The 23,512-nt window shown below is 45.7% G+C and overlaps 1 protein-coding gene across 4 annotated transcripts in view; it reads right to left on the bottom strand.

The window, feature by feature from the left end:
- Positions 1-5,800: 5,800 nt before the first annotated feature.
- The window catches only part of fermt2 (FERM domain containing kindlin 2), a 33,122-nt gene continuing 15,410 nt past the window's right edge, over positions 5,801-23,512 (bottom strand). Inside the window, exons 4-17 of one of the 4 annotated variants that reach the window (XM_056590482.1) lie at positions 22,562-22,690; positions 19,631-19,663; positions 17,905-18,130; positions 17,642-17,744; positions 17,174-17,281; positions 13,609-13,743; positions 12,840-12,889; positions 12,204-12,328; positions 11,652-11,758; positions 11,086-11,307; positions 8,003-8,023; positions 7,352-7,476; positions 6,863-7,004; positions 5,801-5,990 (exon numbers count right to left, since the gene is read on the bottom strand). In XM_056590482.1, the coding sequence (XP_056446457.1) occupies positions 5,817-5,990; positions 6,863-7,004; positions 7,352-7,476; positions 8,003-8,023; positions 11,086-11,307; positions 11,652-11,758; positions 12,204-12,328; positions 12,840-12,889; positions 13,609-13,743; positions 17,174-17,281; positions 17,642-17,744; positions 17,905-18,130; positions 19,631-19,663; positions 22,562-22,690 (1,700 nt within the window). In that variant the 3' untranslated portion in view covers positions 5,801-5,816. The remainder of the gene's footprint in view (positions 5,991-6,862; positions 7,005-7,351; positions 7,477-8,002; positions 8,024-11,085; positions 11,308-11,651; positions 11,759-12,203; positions 12,329-12,839; positions 12,890-13,608; positions 13,744-17,173; positions 17,282-17,641; positions 17,745-17,904; positions 18,131-19,630; positions 19,664-22,561; positions 22,691-23,512) is intronic. The other 3 variants (XM_056590483.1, XM_056590484.1, XM_056590485.1) reach the window with 3 other exon arrangements.

The raw sequence follows: 23,512 nt of genomic DNA, 5'->3' as shown, positions 1-23,512 counted from the left end.
TGTTTATTTTCTCAAGGACAAAGGCTGATGGAAGAGGGGTCGAGATAGGGCACCCTGTTCAGTATGAGTGCGCTGTGCAGCAGAGCATGTGTGTGTGCTTCACACAATTCTACTTCTTTGTTTCTTTGATGGATTCGTAATTACTATGCTAACAGGCATAGCGATTAAGAAAATGGTCATCATGGTCACATCTCAATTTGAGTCCTCTGATAGGACCAAGTAGGCCCATACCTAGTGTGGGATGGACCCAGAGACTTCCTGAGCCATATTCTAACCTCCCCTCCTGTTCATTCGGAATTCATCTCTTGACCCTTGGGCAAAGACCAACACAGTGTGCGAGGTTTGTTCAACAAGGCCTTCACCTGTTCAACAACCACACTAAAGGCAAACTAAGCTGGGCTAATTTATCTGAACACATCAGAGGTTTGAAGTCATCTGCTAGGACTAGGAAGAGACATTTCCTTTAGGACATTTTATTTCAAAAGCATTTTCATCACAACCCATGCTTGAAAACAAAACCAGAATATCCGTAAGGGAATGATATACATTATACATTATAGTACACATTTCAACAGTATACGTTTCAGCCATATTGGAAAGTCTCACTATCCCAAAAAACAACATGAGAGAGAAGGAAAGTCTGCTTGGATATTGCAAACACATGTGCTTCGTGTAAGCACAAGTATCAAACCTTACGAGTACACACTGTCTCAAAGCTCATAAATTAAAAAAAGATGACATCAGCATATAGTGTCCTCCCTTTCCAGTGTTGTGAAAGATTGTGCTTTCATGTTGTTTTATGTTCCAATATCGTCCTGTTTCTATTTCGAGGTAAACAAACGCACAACAGTTTTTTATGTCTATCATGATTGGTTGCGTTGTTCCTCCACCCCGAGTTTGAGAAAAAGTAAATAACTCCTTGGCCAAAGAAGTTCAATTGTTACAATTGTTTTTATTTACACACTCGGCCCCTATTGTCAGTTTTCCAAAACCCTCCATGTATTTTTTCAGTAGACTTCAAAATAAATCCTGCGCTGAACAGCCTGCCAAGAAGTACTTGGCTTATTGGAGATTGACCAGGAGGAAATTCAAACACGCATGCATTAGGAAATACACAATACAACTGAGCCGCTAAAGTTTGCAGCCTTTTGTTGGCTATAAAAAACTTGGCCACCCAATATTTTACAAATCATCCAAATAATCACAAATTATGTGTCCACAGTGTTCTTATTTGATTTTTTTTACTAAAGGCTCGTTATCACAAAAACATGTCAATGTCAATCAAATGATTTCTTTCTTTTTTGAATGATTTATATTTACTCCATATTTCATGTACTTTCATCAACTGTCTTGAGAAAAATTACTTTGGAGGCAGCGAAAGGAGCTCAAATGTCCTCTTGATGGGAACTTAGTGCGGGGGTCAAACTTCTTGGAAGCCACAGCTGTGTTAACGCCAACAGATGCTGTGTAGCTTATTACACTTCACTCAGTGTACTTTCTCACTTAGCTTCCCCAAAGTTTAACCTTCTCAAAGTTTTTATCCTTCCATCCAAAATTTGATTGATCCTCCATGAAGATGGTATGCATGCAGTCATTTCAGGGTTGCGGTCATCAAGATCTCACAGTCCTCAAAGTCAACCCCAACGTTGCCTCTCATCCAATGACGGTCCCTTAAAGGGGACATATAATGCCACCATGTTAAAACAAGCCGTTTTAAAAATCGGCCTCTTGACATCACAAGTGGACTTGTCCACCTAGATGAATGCTTGATAGATCAGACCAGCCTATACAGTTGACTGTAGAAAACGTTGCTCATCTATCCATCATACATCTAGGTGGACATGCCCACTTGTGATGTCAGAAGAGGTAGATGTTCAAAACGGCTTGTAAAGGCTTGTAATCACACACTTGGTGGTATATGTCACCTTTAAGATCGATACCCCACCTCTCGTGTTCTGGGTAGATCTACCCCGCAGCTGCGGTGATGTCAACACTGGCCTCCAAGAAGCAGACACTGGCTAAAGCGTCTTAAAGGTGCTAAACAACAATGCAGTGAACTCTTGATCGTAGTGGGAGACACAATAAAACATACAGACACACACACACAAACACAAATTCCTTCTCTCATACTGTTGTTGTTGGGTGGACACACAAAATGACACACATCTGTCTTTGGCTGTGAAATTGAGTTGGATCAAACACATCTGTAAAGATCTGGGTGATTTTCTGGCATAGTTTTGACTATTTGTTCATCGTAGCAACACACGTTATCTAAGCCCCTTCTAAATGAACACAGATAGGGAGTGGGGAGACTGGCTGTTGCTGAGGCCCCACATGATGGTTCTGAAACGCCATGGTGTGAAGGCTAGAGTAGCGTGCAGACGAGGAGGAGTACTGAGGAAGTTACATCATACACAATGAGAACAAAATCCAAAACTGGAAAAATCAATGTGCAGGCTCAGTTTCTGCACCATTGTCAAGCCGTTCCACCAAGGCAGTAACTGACCTGTTGTTGACTTGTCTTGTATTCCAATCCTTGCATTGACCCTAACCTGATGGCAAATACATTCCCACTTAGGAAATGTCTGCTGCGTACTTGTTTGTCATCAGGCAAATGCTTTAACCCAAAGTGATTTGGTGATTTTACTTGAGATGCCATTAATGAGCAGGTAGGGTGGGTCATCTTGCTCAAGGAGGCCTTACAGGTATTGAATGTGAATATGGGGGATTAAACCCAACAACTAAACACCCTAGAGAGACAAAGTCTATAACGACAAAACCTACATGGAACCAGATTTATGAACACCTTTATATGGTTTATGGGATTAACCAACATGTGGCCTGTATCACACTGTACAGCCAAGTCCACCAGACACGTCATATTTAATGTAGCCTACACACTCTGGAGACTGAGCTTGTTCCAGACGTCTTGGAGGAAGTAAGCATTGATTTAGGTCAGTGGTTTTCCAAGAGGGGCCAGCAAAAGTGATGTTTGTGTTCACTTTTTAGAATAAATCCATGCAGCAGTGTCCACAAATAGGCTATGTACTGTTTATATAAATTGTAGTTTTCAACACTTTTGGAGGTCCTTGGCACCACTGTCGCGGCCATGGCCACCATGATACCATAGCTGCCCCCTGCCTTAAATTTAAACAAGATTGTTGTGGACGACAGATAATTAGTAGCATTAACTGTAAAATAATGAACTTTATCAGCACGTGATTCTTAGCTCTTAATTGACATAGTTTTAGGATTAGAGCCTACAACATCAATAGAGCTCCTCAAATTCAGTTAGGGCTTTTGGTTTTGGTGTGCGACCCGTGCCACCCAAGGAATTTCAGTTGTCCGCTCTGGCCAGCGCTATGAAACATTTCTGCGTAACAGCGAAGAATGGACTGTGGGGAAGTATGGCCTCTGGTGGATATGAAGCTACATCACAACTCAATGAGATGCGTTAACATAAAGAAAAACACATGTCTTTGTCTATCTATGATAACAATAAATAACCAGAAGTAACAAAAACAGACCATGAGAAGTTAAATAAAAATTATTTTTATTTTTTAAAATAAATGCATTTTTACAGTCAGCACAACAGGCCATGCACTGCTGCGGTGAACACAGGAAGGCCAACGAATACACGACCAGAGAGAGCATAAACACCATAGGCTAGGCTCGTGTTTCTCTTCTGTTTGTATCAACCGCTTCGTCTCAAACTCCAGGGTAGAAACCAATGGCGTGCTTATCAACCGTGACGAAACCCTGAAACTTAACGTGATACGTTTATAAATTTAGCGAAGAATATTTGAAAAGCGAATGCGTCTAAACATTGATAGTTCATATAGTGAGAGCGAAGGGGCAACTGACTGCCACAGACGTTTAAGTACGAAACAGAATGACAAATTATGTTTGTAAGTAGAGACGACGACACTGAGCACAATTAAAAAGGTGTGAGAAATATCGACATTTCAAAATAAAACGATCAACGAATGTATTGAGGACGAACAATCTTCGTAAAATCCTAGAAACCTGGAGTTTGAGACCTGTCATTTTCATATAGATTTATATATTTCTTTATCTGAAACTCAAAAACAAGACAACAACATTTGCAGGCACAGAGGTACTACACAATGGCCACAAACTACACCCCCCCCCCCCATCTTTTTTTTCTTCCTGCAAGAGTACACTTCCGAAAAAACCCAGAGAAAGAAAAAAGAAGCAGCAACAAATGAAACATCTGTACAATTCTATAAAACCTGTTTTTACATTAGTTACAAAAAACTAACACTTCATTTTACTGTTCTTTCACACTGAGGATGAGCGAGAAATGAACAAAAAAATACTTGTATATATTCCTTCTTCAAAAAAACTTGGGTGACCTTTTTGCTGGTGCATGATAAGATAAAATAATAATAATAACAATAATAATACTAATAATACTATACGGTGTAAGGACCAAACAATGGCAGTTAAAAGGTGAGGCGGCGCAATGTTATACAGACGGTGGGCTAGTTTACATGCACTGAGGAGCACAGACATCACAGTGCTTGAACAAGGCAATGCACCACATGCTATTGGTAACGGACATCTCCAAAATGGCGAAAGGATCGAGCACAGGTTCTAAATATCCCTCCCTATATTTCACACCACTGATTCCTATGGCCACCATTTCAGATTTTGCATTCCCAAAAAAAAGAAAAAAAAAAAGCATAAAAAACTCTTTCAACAAGGAAATAAATGCTGTTATTTTGATTGCTCGACACGTGAAAACTGACTGTTGACTAATTAAACAAGAAACCACAAAAACAGTGGCATATGGATATGCGAGGTTGCACGCTAGTGTCACAGACCTTTTGTGTTTTTAATAACGTCTAACTATCGTCACGTCGGTTGAGACTGAAATTAGGAGGGGGAGGGCTCGGTTTAAACTCTTCAAGTATCTTCTTTTGCGTTGAGACGAGCTGCAGAGCAACGACTCGACCCAGAGAAAATCCACCGCTTCGATACTAACATGGACACGTTCGGTCGAGACCAAAACACAAGGACACATCTAAAAAAAAACTAACTTCAAATACCGACTACAGCTTATTCATTCGGGGTTCTGGTCTAAATGATAGAAGTGCTTACATGCGCCTTCATATGATCTCGAGATAATAACGTGAAAATCATCCTTCATAGAGCGGAGGGTCAGAGCTGTGTGTGTGTGTGTGTGTGTGTGTGTGTGTGTGTGTGTGTGTGTGTGTGTGTGTGTGTGTGTGTTGCTATAGAAGGTGGACATCTGCTCCCTTTGGTCCAGTTGAAAAGACCAAAAGAGAAGCTGGGACAGAGTGGATAGAGTGAGAGAGAGAGAAAATATAGGAATTAGAAAGAGGGGTAAGGAAGTCTTTGGCATCGAAAATGATTCCGGCCATGGGACTGGATTCTACTGGTTGTCAGGGCAACCATTCCACCAATAGGAGGCACAGGAAAACGGCAGGTGAATACGGTGGAGGGGTTAAAACAACAAACGTCGTATCGTCCAGAGGTTGTTAAGGCAGGTCCTAGCAAAGTGGAGGTTGTGATGGTTGGGTTGGTGGTGACAGAGGTCCTCCGGACTGTGTTAGGCGGACATCTTTAGTGTTTTAGCAAACAGGATGTTAGGGATCGGAAATGAACCAAAAAAAGTGGCAAAGCTTTTTGTCAGACTCTGCAAGCGTCATAATAAACAAAAATCACACACGCCAGGAAATAAGAATACAATAGAATAGATATTTCTTAACACCCCAGCCTCCCCCAGCCCCCCCCCCCCCCCCACCAAAAGCACCTTGACCCCTGACCCCTCAGACCCAGCCGCTGGTGAGCTTGTAGAACATCTCCTCGTCCAAGGACTCGTTCTGGTCCTTGGCGCGCGTGGACAGGAAGATGTATCCCCCGATGAACTCGTGCACCACCTTGCAGTCCACCTCGGCACAGATGAAGGCCAGGCTGGGCTCGTCCGCAAACTCCACCGTCACCTGGTGGTGGTAGAGGAGGAGAGGGAGCACGGTGAGAGTGTGATCAGCCTTTACAAGATGTTTTGAAAATCTGCCATTCTGACATCTCAAGTGGGCGTGTCCACCTAGATGAACGCTGGATAGATCAGTCTACCAGCCTACCCAGTGGACTGTAGCAAATGTTGCTCAACTATCCGTCATACATCCGGCTAATCACACTCAGACCTGGTGGTATGATGTCATCTTTAAGGGCTTTGGATGTTCACCAACAAAACGTGTGGTTGTTATCTATGAGATATTGAAATTGTGTCATTAGGTCTGTAAGGAGCAGGCCATGTTCACTAGGCATTGGGTATCGAATCCCGAACCTTCCTTTTGGGAGTCTTCTCGACACCATAGCCACGGTCGCTATCCTGCCCCTCGATTTGTTCGATATGCATTTAATACACACTCTGAAACCCCCTGCCATTTGCCCCCAAGAACCCTTTACTTTTTTTGACTTTATTGTACACCTTTTTGTTTTACCGTATAGTTTTGCCTTTAGAATTTCTTTAGAATATTTATAATTTATTATATATATTATATATATATTATTAGTATATTACTTAATTTACCAAATTGTATCCTTTTGTACTTATTGCTCTGTGGGTCAGAGACAAACGAAATTTTGATTCATTTATTTGTGTTGCACATATTTTGTAATTGACAATAAAGCTGACTTTGAACTTTGAAATCCGTTGTCAACCAATGACAATCGGTTTCATCGGTGGCAGAGATGACCTCTCAACTGTTGCCGTTGAAAATGAGAAGCATGGGTTTGAAAATATGCATGTTTAAGAGAAAAAAGTGAGACTTGTGGACACAATGGGCAGTGAAAAAAAAAGTGCTCGTACCATCTTGATCTCCCAGTTGACGTTCCACTGCTTCATGTTGCTGAAGCGCCACGTCTTGATGGCATCGCCGGTGCTGGCGTCCATGCGGATCAGACGGTTGTACGTGATGCCGATAAGCTCCTCCCTCTTCCCGCCCTGGAACCTACAGGCGAGAAATAAATAGAAATTAATAAAGACCAAAATACAAACTTAAAAAAACAATTCTTCCCCAAGTACATAAAACCAAAAAGTACAAATATTAATATATGCTGGTAAAATCTAGACCTTTCGGCTGTAGTAAAACTTTTAACTAACTAATAAGACTCCAACCAGGGACATGTTTAAGAAGAAATCAACCGAAACGATAGCTAAAAAACAATCATAATAAACTGTATTTAATGGCCTTTGGCTGAGAAATAAAGGAGAGTTAAAGGTTTGAAATCAGAACCATTACCACCCCTTTATTATTTAAGCAGAGGAGGTGCCTCTGGGGGATTTGAGCAGACGTACTTGGCGAGGAAGTGTGTGATGCCAAACTCGGGCAGCGACTGCCAGGCCTGGATGAAGCGCATCTTGGCTTCGATCAGACTCATCTGGGCAACGTTCTGGTGGGCCTCCAGGATCCTGGCCGAGATCTGACACACACACACACACACACACACACACACACACACACACACACACACACACACACACACACACACACACACACACACACACACACACACACACACACACACACACACACACACACACACACACACACACACACACACACACACACACAGAGAGAAAAGTTACTCTCTGCAAACACACCAAACAAAAAGCTTAACTTTAAATAAGTTCATGTGAAGAAAGGCATGGGAGAGACCCTGGGTCTGACAATAACCACAGTGATGTCATCATAATAACAAACATCTACTTTAGACAAACAGAGTTACACAACACAAGGACTACAGGGTCAACCTAAGGAAGAAAACTAGGGTTAATATGCTGCGCATGCTTGTGCGTGTGTGTATCCTCATTAAGGATGGAACAACACGCTAGTGAAACACTACTATTAACAGGCGTACACACACAGGTTAATGTTAGAGAGCTACTTCTCCCCAAACAAGACAAACTAGGACACACTGGCTAACACACACGGAATAGCGCACTTACCAAGTCCCTGATAAAGCCTGGCTGGTGAGGTGAGGCAGAGATGTGGAAATAGAGAGAGAAGATGCATACACAGGGAGAGGCAAACATGAAGGACAGAAAAGGGACAAGGGGAAAAAAACAAGGAGGTAAGAAGGGCACTGAAGGCTGGCATATCTTAAAAAAGATAAATAAAAAGCAAACATGCTGCAAATGTAAACACAAAACCAATAGAGGTGAGCTGCTGGGAGGCTGGGAGCGCTGGGAGAGGGAGTGGGTGCAATATTTGAGGCAAGAGAGGAGAGGGTGAAGCATGTTATAGTAGGAGTACAGTGTCTGCCTTTCATCTCAAACACCTAAGAGTAAGGTCAGGTGCCCTGGCCTCCATTATAATAAAATCAGATTTTAAATACATTTTGGGAACAGGGACAATTATTTAATTGGTAAATAGATCATGCGGAAATGATTGTATCTGACAATGTACGTATATCTAGCGGCTTATGTGACTCTCGAGTTGTTACTCCTTCTATGACCACTAGATGGCGACAAGTACCAGCGCAGGACGAGAACGGTAGGAGATTGTGCAGAATGAGCAACTCTTCAACGATACTTAAGTATGTCATAGAGCCACCGTTTTGGTTTATTTAAAACAAAAAAAAACACAAGAACAACCCTGTATGCTCCATATATTAATATGGTTGAAAAGGAAAATAACCACAAATATTAAAAAAGTGTGTTTTCTTCGAACTGTGCTGTAGTCTCAGAGGGAAAGCATCATGAAGAAGCTCCCTAGTAGGGGCGGAGTGAGTGTACGTGTAGTGTGCATCTGGCGTAGGGATGGGGGTTGGGATGATGCACGTCTGCTTCCACAGCTGACTAAGAGGGGACATATTTCCCGCTCAGTGTGTCCAGTGACGGCTCGTTTCCTGACCCGCCACGCCCACACACACGGCCCTGAGCATACCCCCCCCTGCAAGAGGGTGGTCTGGTTGAGTGGTGCCAGAGCAGATAGACAACACCAGCGCCCCCTGTAGGCCGTTCCACCGTCGGACTACCAATTATTCTGATGTACTTTATACACGATGGCGACCTCAAACGCTGACGCACTGTGCCATGCTCTGAATTTCTCTGGTGCACGTTAAACGTGTTTTTATTATTAGATTAAACTCCTTTTAAATACATTATAAATCCCAGATGACACACACGCGGCTGGGATTTCTATCGGGCCGCGTCGATCTGCAGACATTTCCTGCTTGAGGATGCGTCATCAGAATCCAGCGGCCTCTCTCTGGCTAGACAACCACTTCATGCTGGGGTGATGGTTAGAGAGAGAACCAGACTTCCACTGAGTCATCACACACACACCCACCCCCTCTTCAAACCCCCTTTCCCCGGGACCACTGCAGTCCTTCTGCAGAGCTTAATGCAAACCAGGCCCCCCACTCTCTACCGGTACAGGTATATATTAGATGTATACGTTTGATCACGCACACGCACACACACACACACACACACACACACACACACACACACACACACACACACACACACACACACACACGCACGCACACACACACTTCTTTTTCCAGACACAGTTTTCCTATTGGTTAGAAGAGCCAAGAATTACTTCTGCATATTATAACATAAATGGTATCGGTATGAGTAATGGAACAAGTATTGAATGAGACATTAGAATTGGAAAGGATCAGATTGGTAACTGACACAGATATCAGGGACAGTTCACTCTGTAATTCTAAATACATCCATGTAGTTTTTAATCCATGAAGTGTATTTTTATTTTATACAGAATGTGACCTTCCATCTGAATTATAGCGAGAGAAAGAGTGTGAAAGAGACTTGAGCCAGACAACAGTGTGTCTACTGTAATAAACAGGATATAAGGTGAACCGTCGGCTGTCCTGGCTTCTCCTCAGAGACAGAGGGGCGAGAGAGAGAGAGAGACAGAGGGGCGAGAGAGAGAGAGAGACAGAGGGGCGAGAGAGAGAGAGACAGAGGGGCGAGAGAGAGAGAGACAGAGGGGCGAGAGAGAGAGAGACAGAGGGGGCGAGAGAGAGAGAGAGAGAGAGAGAGAGAGAGAGAGAGAGAGAGAGAGAGAGAGAGAGACAGAGGGGCGAGAGAGAGAGAGAGACAGAGGGGCGAGAGACAGACAGACAGACAGACAGACAGACAGACAGACAGACAGACAGACAGACAGACAGACAGACAGACAGACAGACAGACAGACAGACAGACAGACAGACAGACGGAGACAGAGAGACTGAAATAGAGAGGGGAGAGAGAAAAAGACAGAGGGAGAGAGAAAGCAAAAGAAAGAGCGAGGTAATCAATAGTGTCAGAGAGGGAGGGATAAAGACGGAGAGACAATAATGGGCAGACATGGGAGTTTGGGAACTCAAGGCTGGCTGGGTGAGGGAGGGTGTGGGGCTGGAGTTTGGGGTGGAGGCTGGAGGAGGGTGCGAGAGGCTGCATTCCAACACAACACGGCACCGATGCCAGGAGGCACCCATCTGGGAAACATCAGTAACTCCTCCGCCTTGCTCCGCCTCCCCTTCAGGGAACACATCAACAAGCCCTTCCCCCAAAACAACACCCATCTCCTGTATGGATAGTCCCGGGTAACACTCCCTGAGGGACAAGTCTCGCCACACTTGCAGCGATCTTCACCCAGTCCAGCCTTCAGAGCAGGATCCCATACTGCAAACCCTCTATCCTAGGATATGACATGATGCCCATCTCCAAACAGAGGGAGAAGCCATTGCCATTATTTCCATTATCGCTATTATTTCATGCGTAAAAACATTTTTCTTTATCCTCCTGGTTGTAAGTATACCTTATATTTTATACAGTGCAATTTACAGTATATATGGCCAATATTGCACTATATTAGGATATTACATTTTTATTTTGATTGCATGTCATCATTTGACACGCGTGTTATTTTGCTGCTGTGGTCCCTGGACTTCCTTTAAGACATGAATAAAGTGTCATCTAATCGAGCGCCATTTCCCCTCCCAGTCCCCCTCATAACCAAGGCTCATGCGCTCCGGTGGGTCCAGTGACACCCCTGTGTCTGGTCCCAGCGTTACCTGCTTGTTCTTGTACTTCTTCAGGTAGCGGGGCGACACCAGGCACTCGGGGTTGATGTCGGTGGTGATGGGCTCGGCGATGTACTGGGGGTCGGGGTTCATGTGCTGCATCTTCAGGAAGGACAGGATGTTCTGCACCTCCAGGTTGTAGGAGCTGTCCGCCATCGTCTTCCCCTTGGAGGCCAGGCGACACGCCGCCATCCAGGGGGCGTACTGCTTCTCCTGGGGGCGGGAGTACGAGGAGTCAGGACAATATGGCGAAATAATGATACAGGAGGGAGAAATACCTTTTTTCAGTCATTAAGTTAACAAAACGATGGTGATCCTACAGGTAGGGGGGTGTGTGTGTGTGTGTGTGTGTGTGTGTGTGTGTGTGTGTGTGTGTGTGTGTGTGTGTGTGTGTGTGTGTGTGTGTGTGTGTGTGTGTGTGTGTGTGTGTGTGTGTGTGTGTGTGTGGTCAACATGTAATTCTTAAAGGGGCAGGGGGGAATCCTAAACATGGTTATTTCATGAAATCCCTCCAACAGTGTTGAATTTGTGTGGCCAGGTTTCTTATGTTTTTTTACCATGTCACACCGTAGCCAGATCTCATTCATGCCGTCCGCCACGGGGATTAGCAGCTTGATGTTGAATTTCTGACCGGAGATGTTGACATCTGGAGTTACCTCACAGCCTGCACACACAGAAGCCACAGTTCAGAGAGGGTGTGTGTGTGTGTGTGTGGGGGGGGGGGTCATAGGTCACTCAAATTCTTACATACACACACTCAACACATCAGAAAGGATAACGTACATTCTTGTATCCGTGACTGTGAACGCAGGTCTGAGTATGGGTGAGCCCTTTTAAGTGTGTGGGCCGTGCGTTGGTGTGTGAATAGATGCATGCATGAAGGTGTGGTCGAGCGTCAAATCAATTTTATTCCTGTAGACCTTGTTCACAGTTACAGTCTCAAAGGGCTTCACGTGTGTGTGTGTGTGTGTGTGTGTGTGTGTGTGTGTGTGTGTGTGTGTGTGTGTGTGTGTGTGTGTGTGTGTGTGTGTGTGTGTGTGTGTGTGTGTGTGTGTGTGTGTGTGTGTGTGTGTGTGTGTGTGTGTGTGTGTGTGTGTGTCTCTCCACACCTCTGAGGTTCATCTGGAGAGCCGGGGTGCCGTGCGCCTCTTCCTTGGTCTTGTAGCAGGAGACGGTGATGTCCTTGAACGTGCACCAGTACTGCTTGTGACTCTTCAGCGTCAGTTTCTTGGGCCTGGAGGAACACAAACACACACGATATAGGAGACCATGTCAGCCTTCAAAAGACGCACAAAACAAAAAGACCATGGCCATTCCCTTTCTCCACAAGTAAGGAAGAGCTGGAAGAGGCGGCAGATGAGACTGAAGAGGAGGAGGAGGATCAGGAGAATGGCACCAATTACAAAACAAAAGGAGCATGGAAAAAAGGGTCAAATATATGCACTGGTCCCACCTGAAGTCTCTCTGTCTCACTAATAAGAGCTATTAGCTAATAGCTACTCACACCCCCCCCCCCCCCCTCCCCCAACTCACAAGGTGATGATGTCATTCACCAGCAGAAGAGATTAATCTAAATTATCCAAGACACATACCAGGCCTGGCCTCTCTCCCTCTCCTCTAGAGATGTGATTTTGAACATAACATGCTTTGGGCAGATGTGATCTCTGCACACATGTTGTTGCTAGCAACAGAGAATAACCATCGCCGTTGTTCGGGGCTAGATGAGCTCACAGATCTGGACTTACTTGAAGATCTTGACATAGTCGGCTAGCTCTGGGATGGATGTGATATCACCCTGGAAAGCAGAAGGAAGACAGGCCAGAGGTTAAGCGGATATATTATTTTTAAACATATTTTTCCAAACGTCTCCACATCCTGTCAGTGTCACAATGCTGTCGAATGATAAGATGATAAGATGAAAAACGGTCTGTTTAAACAATAGAAGCCTGGATATCAGGCTACCCCTTTAGGACCTATCCCTCCTGGCAGGGAGACAGCAGTTCACTATCTCACAAGCTCACTCTTTTGTCAGTCTCAGACGACCTAAATAATGGTTCAAAATGTTGCACTAGTGGTACGAGTAACTGTATGGCTTCCTTTCCCAGGCCTAGCACAGAGCATATGTGCTGTCAGAACTCTTGATAAGTGTGTGCACGTGCACGACTTGACACATCAGACCTAAACGCAAAATGAACACGCCACACACACACACACACACACACACACACACACACACACACACACACACACACACACACACACACACACACACACACACACACACACACACACACACACACACACACACACACACACACACACACAACATGCACACACTGACAAAATCTGATACAAACAAAGTAACACATACACTTAACTCGGTACATCAGAACCAGACGATCCAAAATTAACACAAGGCCAAAGAATCAAACAATAGACCCACAGTGAGAACACATTTAAGAAGAATAAAAGCACATGCATGAGGAGGCCACGATGGTGGAGGGGGCCCCGTACCAGCGTGTTGGAGGTCTTGCCTCCCTCCAGGGTGATCTCCAGGTCCGACAGGGCGGCGTCCACCTCGTCCACCTCCTTCTCACTGTTGTTCATGTGGTGGTCCGAGGACATGATGGACAGCTTGTTGATGTGGTACTGCATGGGAGGGGGGGGGGGGAAGAGAGAGAGAGAGAGAGAGCGAGAGCGAGAGCGAGAGCGAGAGCGAGAGCGAGAGAGAGAGAGAGAGAGAGAGAGGAGAAGAACGTTTGAACTACTGAGGTGAGGCAATCGAGACAAGCCGATCACGCGATCAAAGCCTTCAGATGGCTGCGGACATTTGGGATCGAACCCTCTCCAGTCGGGAGTTGAACCCCCCACATAAATCACTGCACTATCCTGCCCGTCTTTCGTTCTGACTTGGACCCATTCTTTTATTAACATGAGGACTTCCTCTGCCCAAAAAAAACAGGGTTCCATCGGAGGAAGTTAGTATTTATACCGACTTAGTCACAAAAGTGAACCAGTGTGGCTACTCTGACTATGGGACACTTGATTGACAAAAGATATTCTCAAACTTAATGTGGCTTCCAGGGCAATGACAGCATCGCCATAGAGATTGAACCGATTGTGGTTTTGTGAAACAAAAGAGGAACCTGTTGAACATGTCTGAACTGCAAACAAAGACAACCAATGATGGTTACCAATGAAAGAAAAGAAAGTGGGTCAAAGAAAGCTCCAAGCAAAGAAACTCTCCTTACATTGGCTATTGGTGCCCTGCCTTGGTCAACACACAACATTTCTTATAAACTTCCTGCCATGCCAGGTTGCTTGTGCATAGCCCTTAGCTTTTTTTTGTACTCGAGAGGCCTGTGGTAAATACTTAAGTGGTTTTAATGGAATTAATTTGGGCAAAATTATTACGCAACGTAAAACCACATTAGGCAACACTTCCGACCGCGTTGTACAAAAACAGGGGAGAGGAGGGATTCGTTGAGCATTTTCAGCCCATATTAAAACGGTCACATGATATATCAGCTTTTTCTCCTCACACGCGTGACAACGGGGGGGCATCAGCACAATCTCGGTGTTGTTGTTTGTAACAATGGAAGGACAAAGTCACCGGCGGAGAACATTGCATCGAAACCACAACTGTTGCTTCCCCCCCGGCCATGAGTCATGAGTGACACTGAATACAACTTGTTGACAAATGGTATTTATAATGTAAATCCTGTACTGCCAACCCTAGACCCCCCTGTTAATATATGGGTTAACAGCTGTTGTGGGAGGGGGGGGGGAGAGAGAGAGAGGGAAAGAGATTGAGAGTGAAGAATTAAGAAAGAAAAGAGAACAATTTAGGTTCCAAAAGCTTCCTCTGGCCAAACCTTTCTCTCTCTTCCAACCTAACCTACTGTGCTTCGAATTACCTCACCACACTGTAAGAGGGAGAAATGTGTTGCAAGAGCCCTCTAAGGTTACAGGATCAGGGACAAAGGGGGTTCCATTGAATGTTTCTCTACGTCTCACTCCTACCCTAACTGTTAAACTTTCTTTTTGTGAACGTTTGTATGTGCTCACAAAGCAGAAATCAAAGTCAGTGAACTGATTTTAAGATGAATATCACACACACACACACACACACACACACACACACACACACACACACACACACACACACACACACACACACACACACACACACACACACACACACACACACACACACCTTTTTGACCAGTGCTCAGGATACACAACAGACTGCTCTTCGAGACATGTTGGCCAGCCTAGTGCCAAGCTGCTAAATTGACACGTCCAGGTGACAGCCTGGTAATCCTAGCTGGCCGGCTACTGGATGAGCACAATCTGTCTTATTTTAGACCAGGGTATCCATTCTTCCTCAGCGACACCTAAATCTCAAACCCCGCCTAGCCCTAACAGAACCACGTGAAATGTTATCTCGGCTGAGTTGCCATGAAATGAAAAAAAAATGCCCACGCGGCACGTAACAGGAAGCAAGTCAAGTGTAATATTAGCCGTGCCTCTCTGACGAGACATGAAGTGAAACTTGGAAATAGGAATGACGATGAATGCGAGCCGGTCCCTAGCAACCTTGAAGGGGGGTGTGGTTGGTTGCGTGGATGGGTGGTCCGGGCCTGGTCTGGCGCTGCGTGTCTTCCTGAGGACTAAAGATGCTCTATAATTACTCCAGGGGTGAGGACAAGGTGGCGTCCCCCGGTCCTGGCCCCAGGGCTTTACGAGGGTTAGAAATAGCAGGGCCAGCAACCCCCAGACTAAGAGGGCAAGCCAGAGGGGGACGGGGGAGGGCTTAACCCCAGCCTACCCGACCCCCCAAACCCTAACTCCCAATACATCAAAACAGAAACGCCTTCCTCCTTCTCCTCTTCCGTCACATAACTTCCACATAGGAGGTTGAAAAGTGCCGGTCTGACTGAAGCTGACTGAAGCTGTGGCCATATCTTAGCAACAAATGTTAAGCATGAGTTTAGCATAGTCTACTTATTTTTTTAGCAGCTGTATAAGTTGCTAAGGCAACATGCCGCGGGACCAGTGGCTTAGGTTTGGCAGCGCATCAACGTATAGAATGGCTTTATAGGACCCCACGAAGCGACAGAACGATTCACTATGCATGGCAGTAGGGCTGGGCGATCTGGCCTGCAAATTAAATCTCAGATTTTTTCAAACCAAAACGGATTATCGATTTTAATCGATTTTTTTCTCTTAAAAACAGACTATAAACTACTAACATCTTTAAAAAAATAAAAATTACAAATAAACTAGTATCCTTATTGGGATTAATAGAGTGCAAACAGAAAGAAGGCGTTTGCGTTCCCGAACCCCTTCCATAGGACTGAGGAGACGGTGCCTTTTTGGGCAATGAAATCCTCACTAGTTTCATGTTGATATTTTACTTTTTCTGAAGAGGAATGGGTGTTACTATGAGCTACGGGACCTCCTAGAAGGGGAAGTGTTGGCGCCAGCGTAAATACCAGATTAAAATCGGGTGATGTTTAACATCCTTTTTATAAACATCGTCCTAAGCCATCAATTCAAATTATGATAAAAAAAATAAGATTTATCGCCCAGCTATACATTTCAGTATATGCAGTGTGCTCCGAGTCATGCAGCTACTGAGCTAGCGAGCTAGGTCTGCGTTGAACTCAGGAAAACTGATGCTAGGACGAGAACCATCCGAAAAGAGTTTTCAAAGAAATCCACTTCCATCAATGAATGCAGTTTTATAATGCATTTTCTTGACCTCTGTTAGCACCTTTTGTAACCATGTTCAATGGCCAAGTGCTAATGCAGCAGAACAGGAAGCTATAAGCCTGGGCTACTAGCCCAACCACTTCATTATGATGCGGTCCAGAAGGCAAGCAGCCCAAATCAGAAAATAATAGAATACAAAACTAGGACTGCAGCGTTTCAAACTGCGCCGCCTGACTAAGGAATAGTAAACCAGAGTAACTCAGACTCTAGCAGCAGACATTCATGACCCACAAGTAAACCCAAAGAAAACAGCCCAAAATACACACAAACCTTAAAAAAAAGAAAACACAGGTTTCCTTACCTGCAGGGCAGCAAACATCATCATTTCCTCCTCGGTGCACTCAATTTCCTCTATCAGGATGGCCCACTTGGCCTGTTCATAGAGCTGGTTGACCCGGATGGCATCATACTGCAGGGAGGGAAACATGAAGGTGTGTAGTTCAAGGACACAGCCTTAAAGTATAACACAACCCCGAGGGGTGACCCTGAATATTTGTTCAATCCTCTTCTAGAAAGAAAGGTCAATAAGTTATCCAATGTTTTATTGTGGGGGTTGGGGATTGAGTAATTCTTCTGTGTGCAATTTGCTGTGTTATGCTTTGCTTTCGATACATGTCCATATTGTTTGTCTGATAACCACTTTGTGTAATGTCAGTACACTGACACCGACATGAACGTACGCAAACAATGTTGTAATTTAGCAGAGGCGCTGCGTCTCCTTCACACCCCCACACACACCCCCACACACACACCTAGAGGGTATTGTTACCTTGGGGTTTAGGTCAAAGAAGCTGTGGTATTTAAACCGGAGAAGCAGCACCTCGTTCTCCTTCACGTCCTGCTCCATCAGAGACCTGGAGGAGTCCAGCCAGCTGGACACGAAACACAGGCTGTTACCATCTTCCTCCAGCCAATAGGAAATACTTGGCCGTTCACTCCTGCAACACTAGCTTGCACAACACAGTAGCTACAGAGCTAAATAAGGATCGCTGCCACCCTGCTACTGAAGAGGTCCTGAGAACAGCTGCTCACCCCTGGTTGATCTTGGCCTTGTCTAGGAGGGACTGGGGCTTGTAGAGCTTCACCAGGATGTCCGGGGAGGAGATGGGCTGGCTGACGGCCAGGATGCTGGGGTTCCCCTCGGACAGGGGGCTGTCGCCGAACCAGGCGGTGGTGGGGGACAGGGGACTGCCATCCCGAGAGTCATAAGTGGGGGTCATGGTCTTGCTGTAGAGACCCGGGCTGGAGTAGATGCTTCCTGAGAACAAAGCACACGCACATACAGGCACACACACGTCATTCAGTTGTTGCTGTTTGCACACAAGCACAAATGCGCTAACTGCATTAAAGGGCACTTATTTTATCCCCATGTGCGATGTTGATTAACCTTTATTACCGACCCGATAGTGACATCCACATGTGTATGTTTAACCAAATGTATAGCGGCTAGATGAGTCGACCGGTTGGCTTGTATTTGCGAATCAAAATCACACCTTGTAGTAAAATACAGGCCTGCTTAAGTACACACCTCACATCCATGTCCTCCAGTGTGAAACATCTTCCAAAGCAAATATCAGTACAAAAGCAATGCACATTGACACATTTGAAATAATAATATCAAAACAGGCTTCTGCAAACAAAACCATCTTTACCACACACACACACACACACACACACACACACACACACACACACACACACACACACACACACACACACACACACACACACACACACACACACACACACACACACACACACACACACACACACACCACGAAGACCAGCTAGCTCATATGCGGATAAGTGGTTTAAATAAGGCCCTTCAGCTGTTGGCTGGACTAAGGTTTATTTTTCAGCATGCAGTCAAATGAACCCAATGATGGGCCACCCACTGAGACACAGTCCAACACACTCTGCAGGAGGGCATGGGTGCACTGCTACACACAGCATATCCAGCCACACACAGACAGTAAAGGGGCATGGGGGGGGGGGGGGGGGGGGGGGGGGGGGGAGAGAGATTCACAGGATGTTGGCGGAAATTAATAGCAATGTTCACAAAAAAAAAAAAAAAAACATTTCAAATGAAATATGATATCAGAATGGTATACAAATAAATAAAGCTTAATATGGACTATTTAATTAGTCCTAATATTTTTTGTTCTACTAGTGGTGTTTGCATACATAACCAGGGATTCATAATATTTGTTCTCCGGCGAAAGCAAAAAAAGGTTGCATTTCCTGTGTTCGGCCTCTTCTCCTGTCACAGTCACGCTCTCCCACTCTCTGCGGGGACCCGGGGAGAGAAGCTATAATGTAGCGGCACAACACCAAATCCCTCCCGAAAACAGGAAATGAGTGGGGGTTGGTGTGTTTGTGGGTGGGTGGCCGGGGTCATGTGAACGAGTTGCAGGCTGTGGAGACTCATCCTCAGCCAAGGAGGTGGTTGTTGTCTAGGGGCTGGGTCCCCGCTGCAGGGTTCAAGAGGTCAGGGAGAACGCTAGTGGGAGAGAGTACTCCCATGTCCGCCTGTGCACTCCTGAGGAATCCCAAGTATCCACAGGGAGAGTGGAGTCCGGAGGATAGGGGAGAGAGCAGGAAAGGAAGCCCTGTATAACCTCGACTCCAGACTCAGGAGACATTGAGAGGGAAGATAGCTAGAGAGGGATGGGACCACCCTTTGATACAAGGCCTGGATGTAAAAAAACACCCCCTCTATGAAGAGAGTAGTCAAGGACAGGGAAAGGGGAAAGCTTACCTTTGACAGGTCCGATGAATATTATCTCAGAGGCTAGGACAGAAAGGAAAAGAATACAGGGGATAGGAAAAAAAGAAGGACAAAAGAGACAAATGAAGGAAAGTAGGAGGAAAGAACAAAAACAAATCAAGGCCAGAGGATAGAATTAACAGTTAACTGGAAACGCTCATAGGAAAAAGAGAGCGAGAGGAGGGAAGAACAGGAATACTTGGAAATATAAAGAGGAATACGAAGATAAAGAGATGTTTGGTGCTTTAATTTTTAAAAGGGCATATGACTCAGTTTCCCCCGAATTGCAGGCAAAACACCCATCGGCACATCTGACATTTTCGGTCACCCATCCCTGGTCATCCAACGCAATGTGACAGATGATGAATCTCAGGCAGCAGTGAGGAGGGCGTCGGTTCGATGTCCACCGGCATTTACACATACATACCGCCGCGCGGATGTCAAATATGTTGCTGGCCATCCAAGGAATGTCATCACTGTGTGTGTGTGCGTGCCCGTGCGTGTTTGTGTTTGTGTGTGTGTCTGCGTGTGTGTGAAAATGGTAAGAGGAGACGCAATCGGCCCCAGTGGGACCCAATGAGCCTCTATCGTGACCATGAGCTGGGCCCCTTGTTCTGACTCACAGGGACAGCTGGGGGTGGATTAGAAACATGGCTTTCCCAAAGTAATCACACACTTTACAAAAAGGAGAGTTGGGGGCATTTTAAGTAGGAAAGCTAAGTGAAGGAAGGCTTTGAACATGCCAAATTTTTAATTAATACTGACAACAAAATGATTTGATGTGTAAAGGGAGAGGCCTATGGTTCTACTGGACTTCCTGTGTGTGAACGACATTGCTGCATCCCTGCGGAGCCCCGCTTGCCCTTGTGATTCCCATCAGAAGACCCGGGGATCTGGGATAAGTCCCGGGGGGGGCTACGATAAGTCGCGGGGGGGCAAGAAGGCCAGGGCCTTTCCCAAAACACCACAAAATAACTCCCCATAATCTGCCCGTTAAATACACACGGCTTCTGTAGCATGTGATCTGATAGGGCCAGAGCAGGAAGTGTATGCACGGGTCACGTATGTGTGTGTGCGTTTCCGTGTGTGTGTGTGTGTGTGTGTGTGTGTGTGTGTGTGAAAAAAGAAAGAAACTGGAACGGCAGTGTACAGTAAACAGATTCTGCACATTCCTTTTGATAGCTTGTGTCCTCCCATCCTTCTTCTAGCAGTGCAGTCAGCAGACAGAGCGTATTATTTTGAAAGGAAGGGAGTGATTTTGGTGAGTGACTGGAGCGATAGATTCAAAATTAGAATGAAAAGAATGTAAGGTGGGGAGAGTGCGTCGAGCGTCCGTAAACAAAACATAATTCAAGCTTCCTTCCTGACCCTCGTTTCTTCCGTGTAATTATACATGGGAAAAAAATCTTTTTCAGGGGGGGGTTCCGATATAGGGTGAAATCGACGGTGGTCCGCGACAGGAAAGGACAGGGCAGAGCCGACCGAGAGGGGAGCAGAGGTTCCCCAAACCCGGACACAATGGGTGCCATTCACTGCTGCTCTGTGGCGTGAGCGCGAGCGGCTGGCACTAACCTCGAGACCACCATTTGGCTACATTCGCCATCGCCCGCTTGTATGTCCAAGGTTCCCATCGTCAGGGGAAGGAGAGAGGAGGCAAGGGAGGGGAGAGGGTGGGAAGGAAGGAAGGACGGACGGACGGACGGGGGAGGGTTGAGGGAGTATCCTGCCATTTTGCAGCCCTGAGTTTTGGGTTTGGAAACGGCAGCGTGACCAACTATGTGTGGAATTCAAACCATTCCTGGTCGGCACCGCTAAGGAGCCGGGAGCTGGGTGCCTAAGGTCCCACGCTGGCCCCCAACTCACACGTTCTTATTTGGTCACTGCAAACACTGCTGCGATCTGTATTTATCCTGCTGGCTGCCTCACCGCAGAGGAAAACAATACGAGGGAACCTGCTATTTCAACCTGCTCCTAAAAGTGGATGTTTACGCTTCAGAAATAAAGCAGAGAGAATATCACAACCGCTGTCAGTGTTTTTCAAACATTTTTGCCGTGCTTAATGCATCAATACATTGAACAATGTACTTTAGTTTATCTTTTTATTTAATTTTCTTTTTTTCTTCCGCTAAAATAACCGTTGGAAATAGATTGCTGAAGGCTGTAATCGACCAATCAAAACCAGCAAGGCCGTGTTGTAAATCAATGTATATGTCAAGGGCAAAACATATCAAAAAGCCCTACCTACTACTAATAACAGCTTGAAGTGACTCTTGAAGAGTACTCTTGAAGATTACTGCGGTGCAATCTCATCAAAAATCTTCATAATGTATAAACACTGTTTTTATGTTCTGATCCTTTTGAAGTACACACACTCACGCCTTAATGGGAACTTCAATGGGCTGTGTCTCCAATGAGTGCACTCACACCGGCGCCGCAATACTAATTTCAGGGTCTTTACTGCCTGTGTGTGCAATGCATTTCTGAAGGTTTGTCCCGTCTGTATACAATTTGCAAGCTTTTCCCCCTTCCATCCCATCTCCCCGCATTACTGACCTATAATGGAAGGCCTCGTTATGTTCTTTAAATCCCCTGTTTTAATATTTGAATGATACCGTTTTGAAATGTCTATTTAATATAAAATGCTTCTTGTGGTAAGGAATTTCAGGGTAACTCGGTTCATCAACCAGAATGCATCACTCTCTGATTGCAGTGAACCGTCTCCATTTACTTTAAAATGTGTTTGGTTAAGAGCATCTTTAAAAAAACATCCCGGGTGTGTCATTCCCGACATTCGCCAGAGGTGCTTGACCGAACCTCCACGGGCCCACATTTGTAGAGTCCCCTCAAGACATGGCTCATGGAGGCATGATCCGCGTGAGTACTCCCGCCCCCACCTGGCCACCCCCCCACCGTGGGGCTCACCTGATCCAGGCGTCAGCATGGGACCCTCCAGCTCTAGGGCCTCCTCATCTGCCTCCTCCAGCTTTTTCTTCTTCTTCTTCGGATCGCGGGGTTTACGCAGAAGAGACAACTCCTCTGGGTGCCGGATATCTTTTGGGGGGGGGGGGGGGGGGGGGGGGGGGGGAGAGAGGAGAAAAGAGGTGAGGTCGAGTATCATATGTTTATGCCAGAGTTGATGTCACATGAAAACACAAGCCTGCCCAGCAACCAGCTGCGGTTGGGGGAGCTCAGATGATAGGCCAGGAGGACGCACAGATCTTGTGTCCCCGTTGTCACAGGAGACCTGATTTACGCACGCTGCAACCTGACTGCCTGGAATGGCCCACAGGATGGGAGGCCAGGCGGAGAGTGCAACAGGGGACAAATTACGTAAACTAATCTGGGGGGGGGGGGGGGGGGGGGAGAACCATGGAAGAAGAAGAACAGAGAGGAGACGATGCAGGTGAAGGGTAACAATACACAGCTGCATTCAGGAGACGGGTGGAAAAAAGATTGCAGATCTCTTTTTCTCAGGACCCCTACAAATCTTCATGGAGCAGTAATCCCCAGCCTAGACTGGGAGGACAGGGCCTCAGTGTCAGTCCATCCCTCTCTCGTCTACTCTCTTCCTCCATCCGTATGTCTCTAGCTCTTCCCGTCTGTCAGCACATTGAAGCCTCACTCACACACACACACACACACACACACACACACACACACACACACACCTAATGACTAATGGCGCTAGTGACATCAGGAGTTCCATTATCTCAACACTGCTAACATTCAGATAGCCAGGATGCTAAAAACCAAGTAAACAAATCAGATTGCAACTCACACTGTGTATGCATGCTAAGAAATATGTTGATGTTTATGTACGTGTGTGAGTGCATTCCTATGTACCCGTGCGTGCAACTCAAAACGTTTAAGATA

This window comes from Gadus chalcogrammus, chromosome 5, assembly GCF_026213295.1.
Source record: "Gadus chalcogrammus isolate NIFS_2021 chromosome 5, NIFS_Gcha_1.0, whole genome shotgun sequence".
Classification (NCBI taxonomy): Eukaryota; Metazoa; Chordata; class Actinopteri; order Gadiformes; family Gadidae; genus Gadus; species Gadus chalcogrammus.
This window is presented reverse-complemented; position numbering and strand designations above follow the sequence as displayed.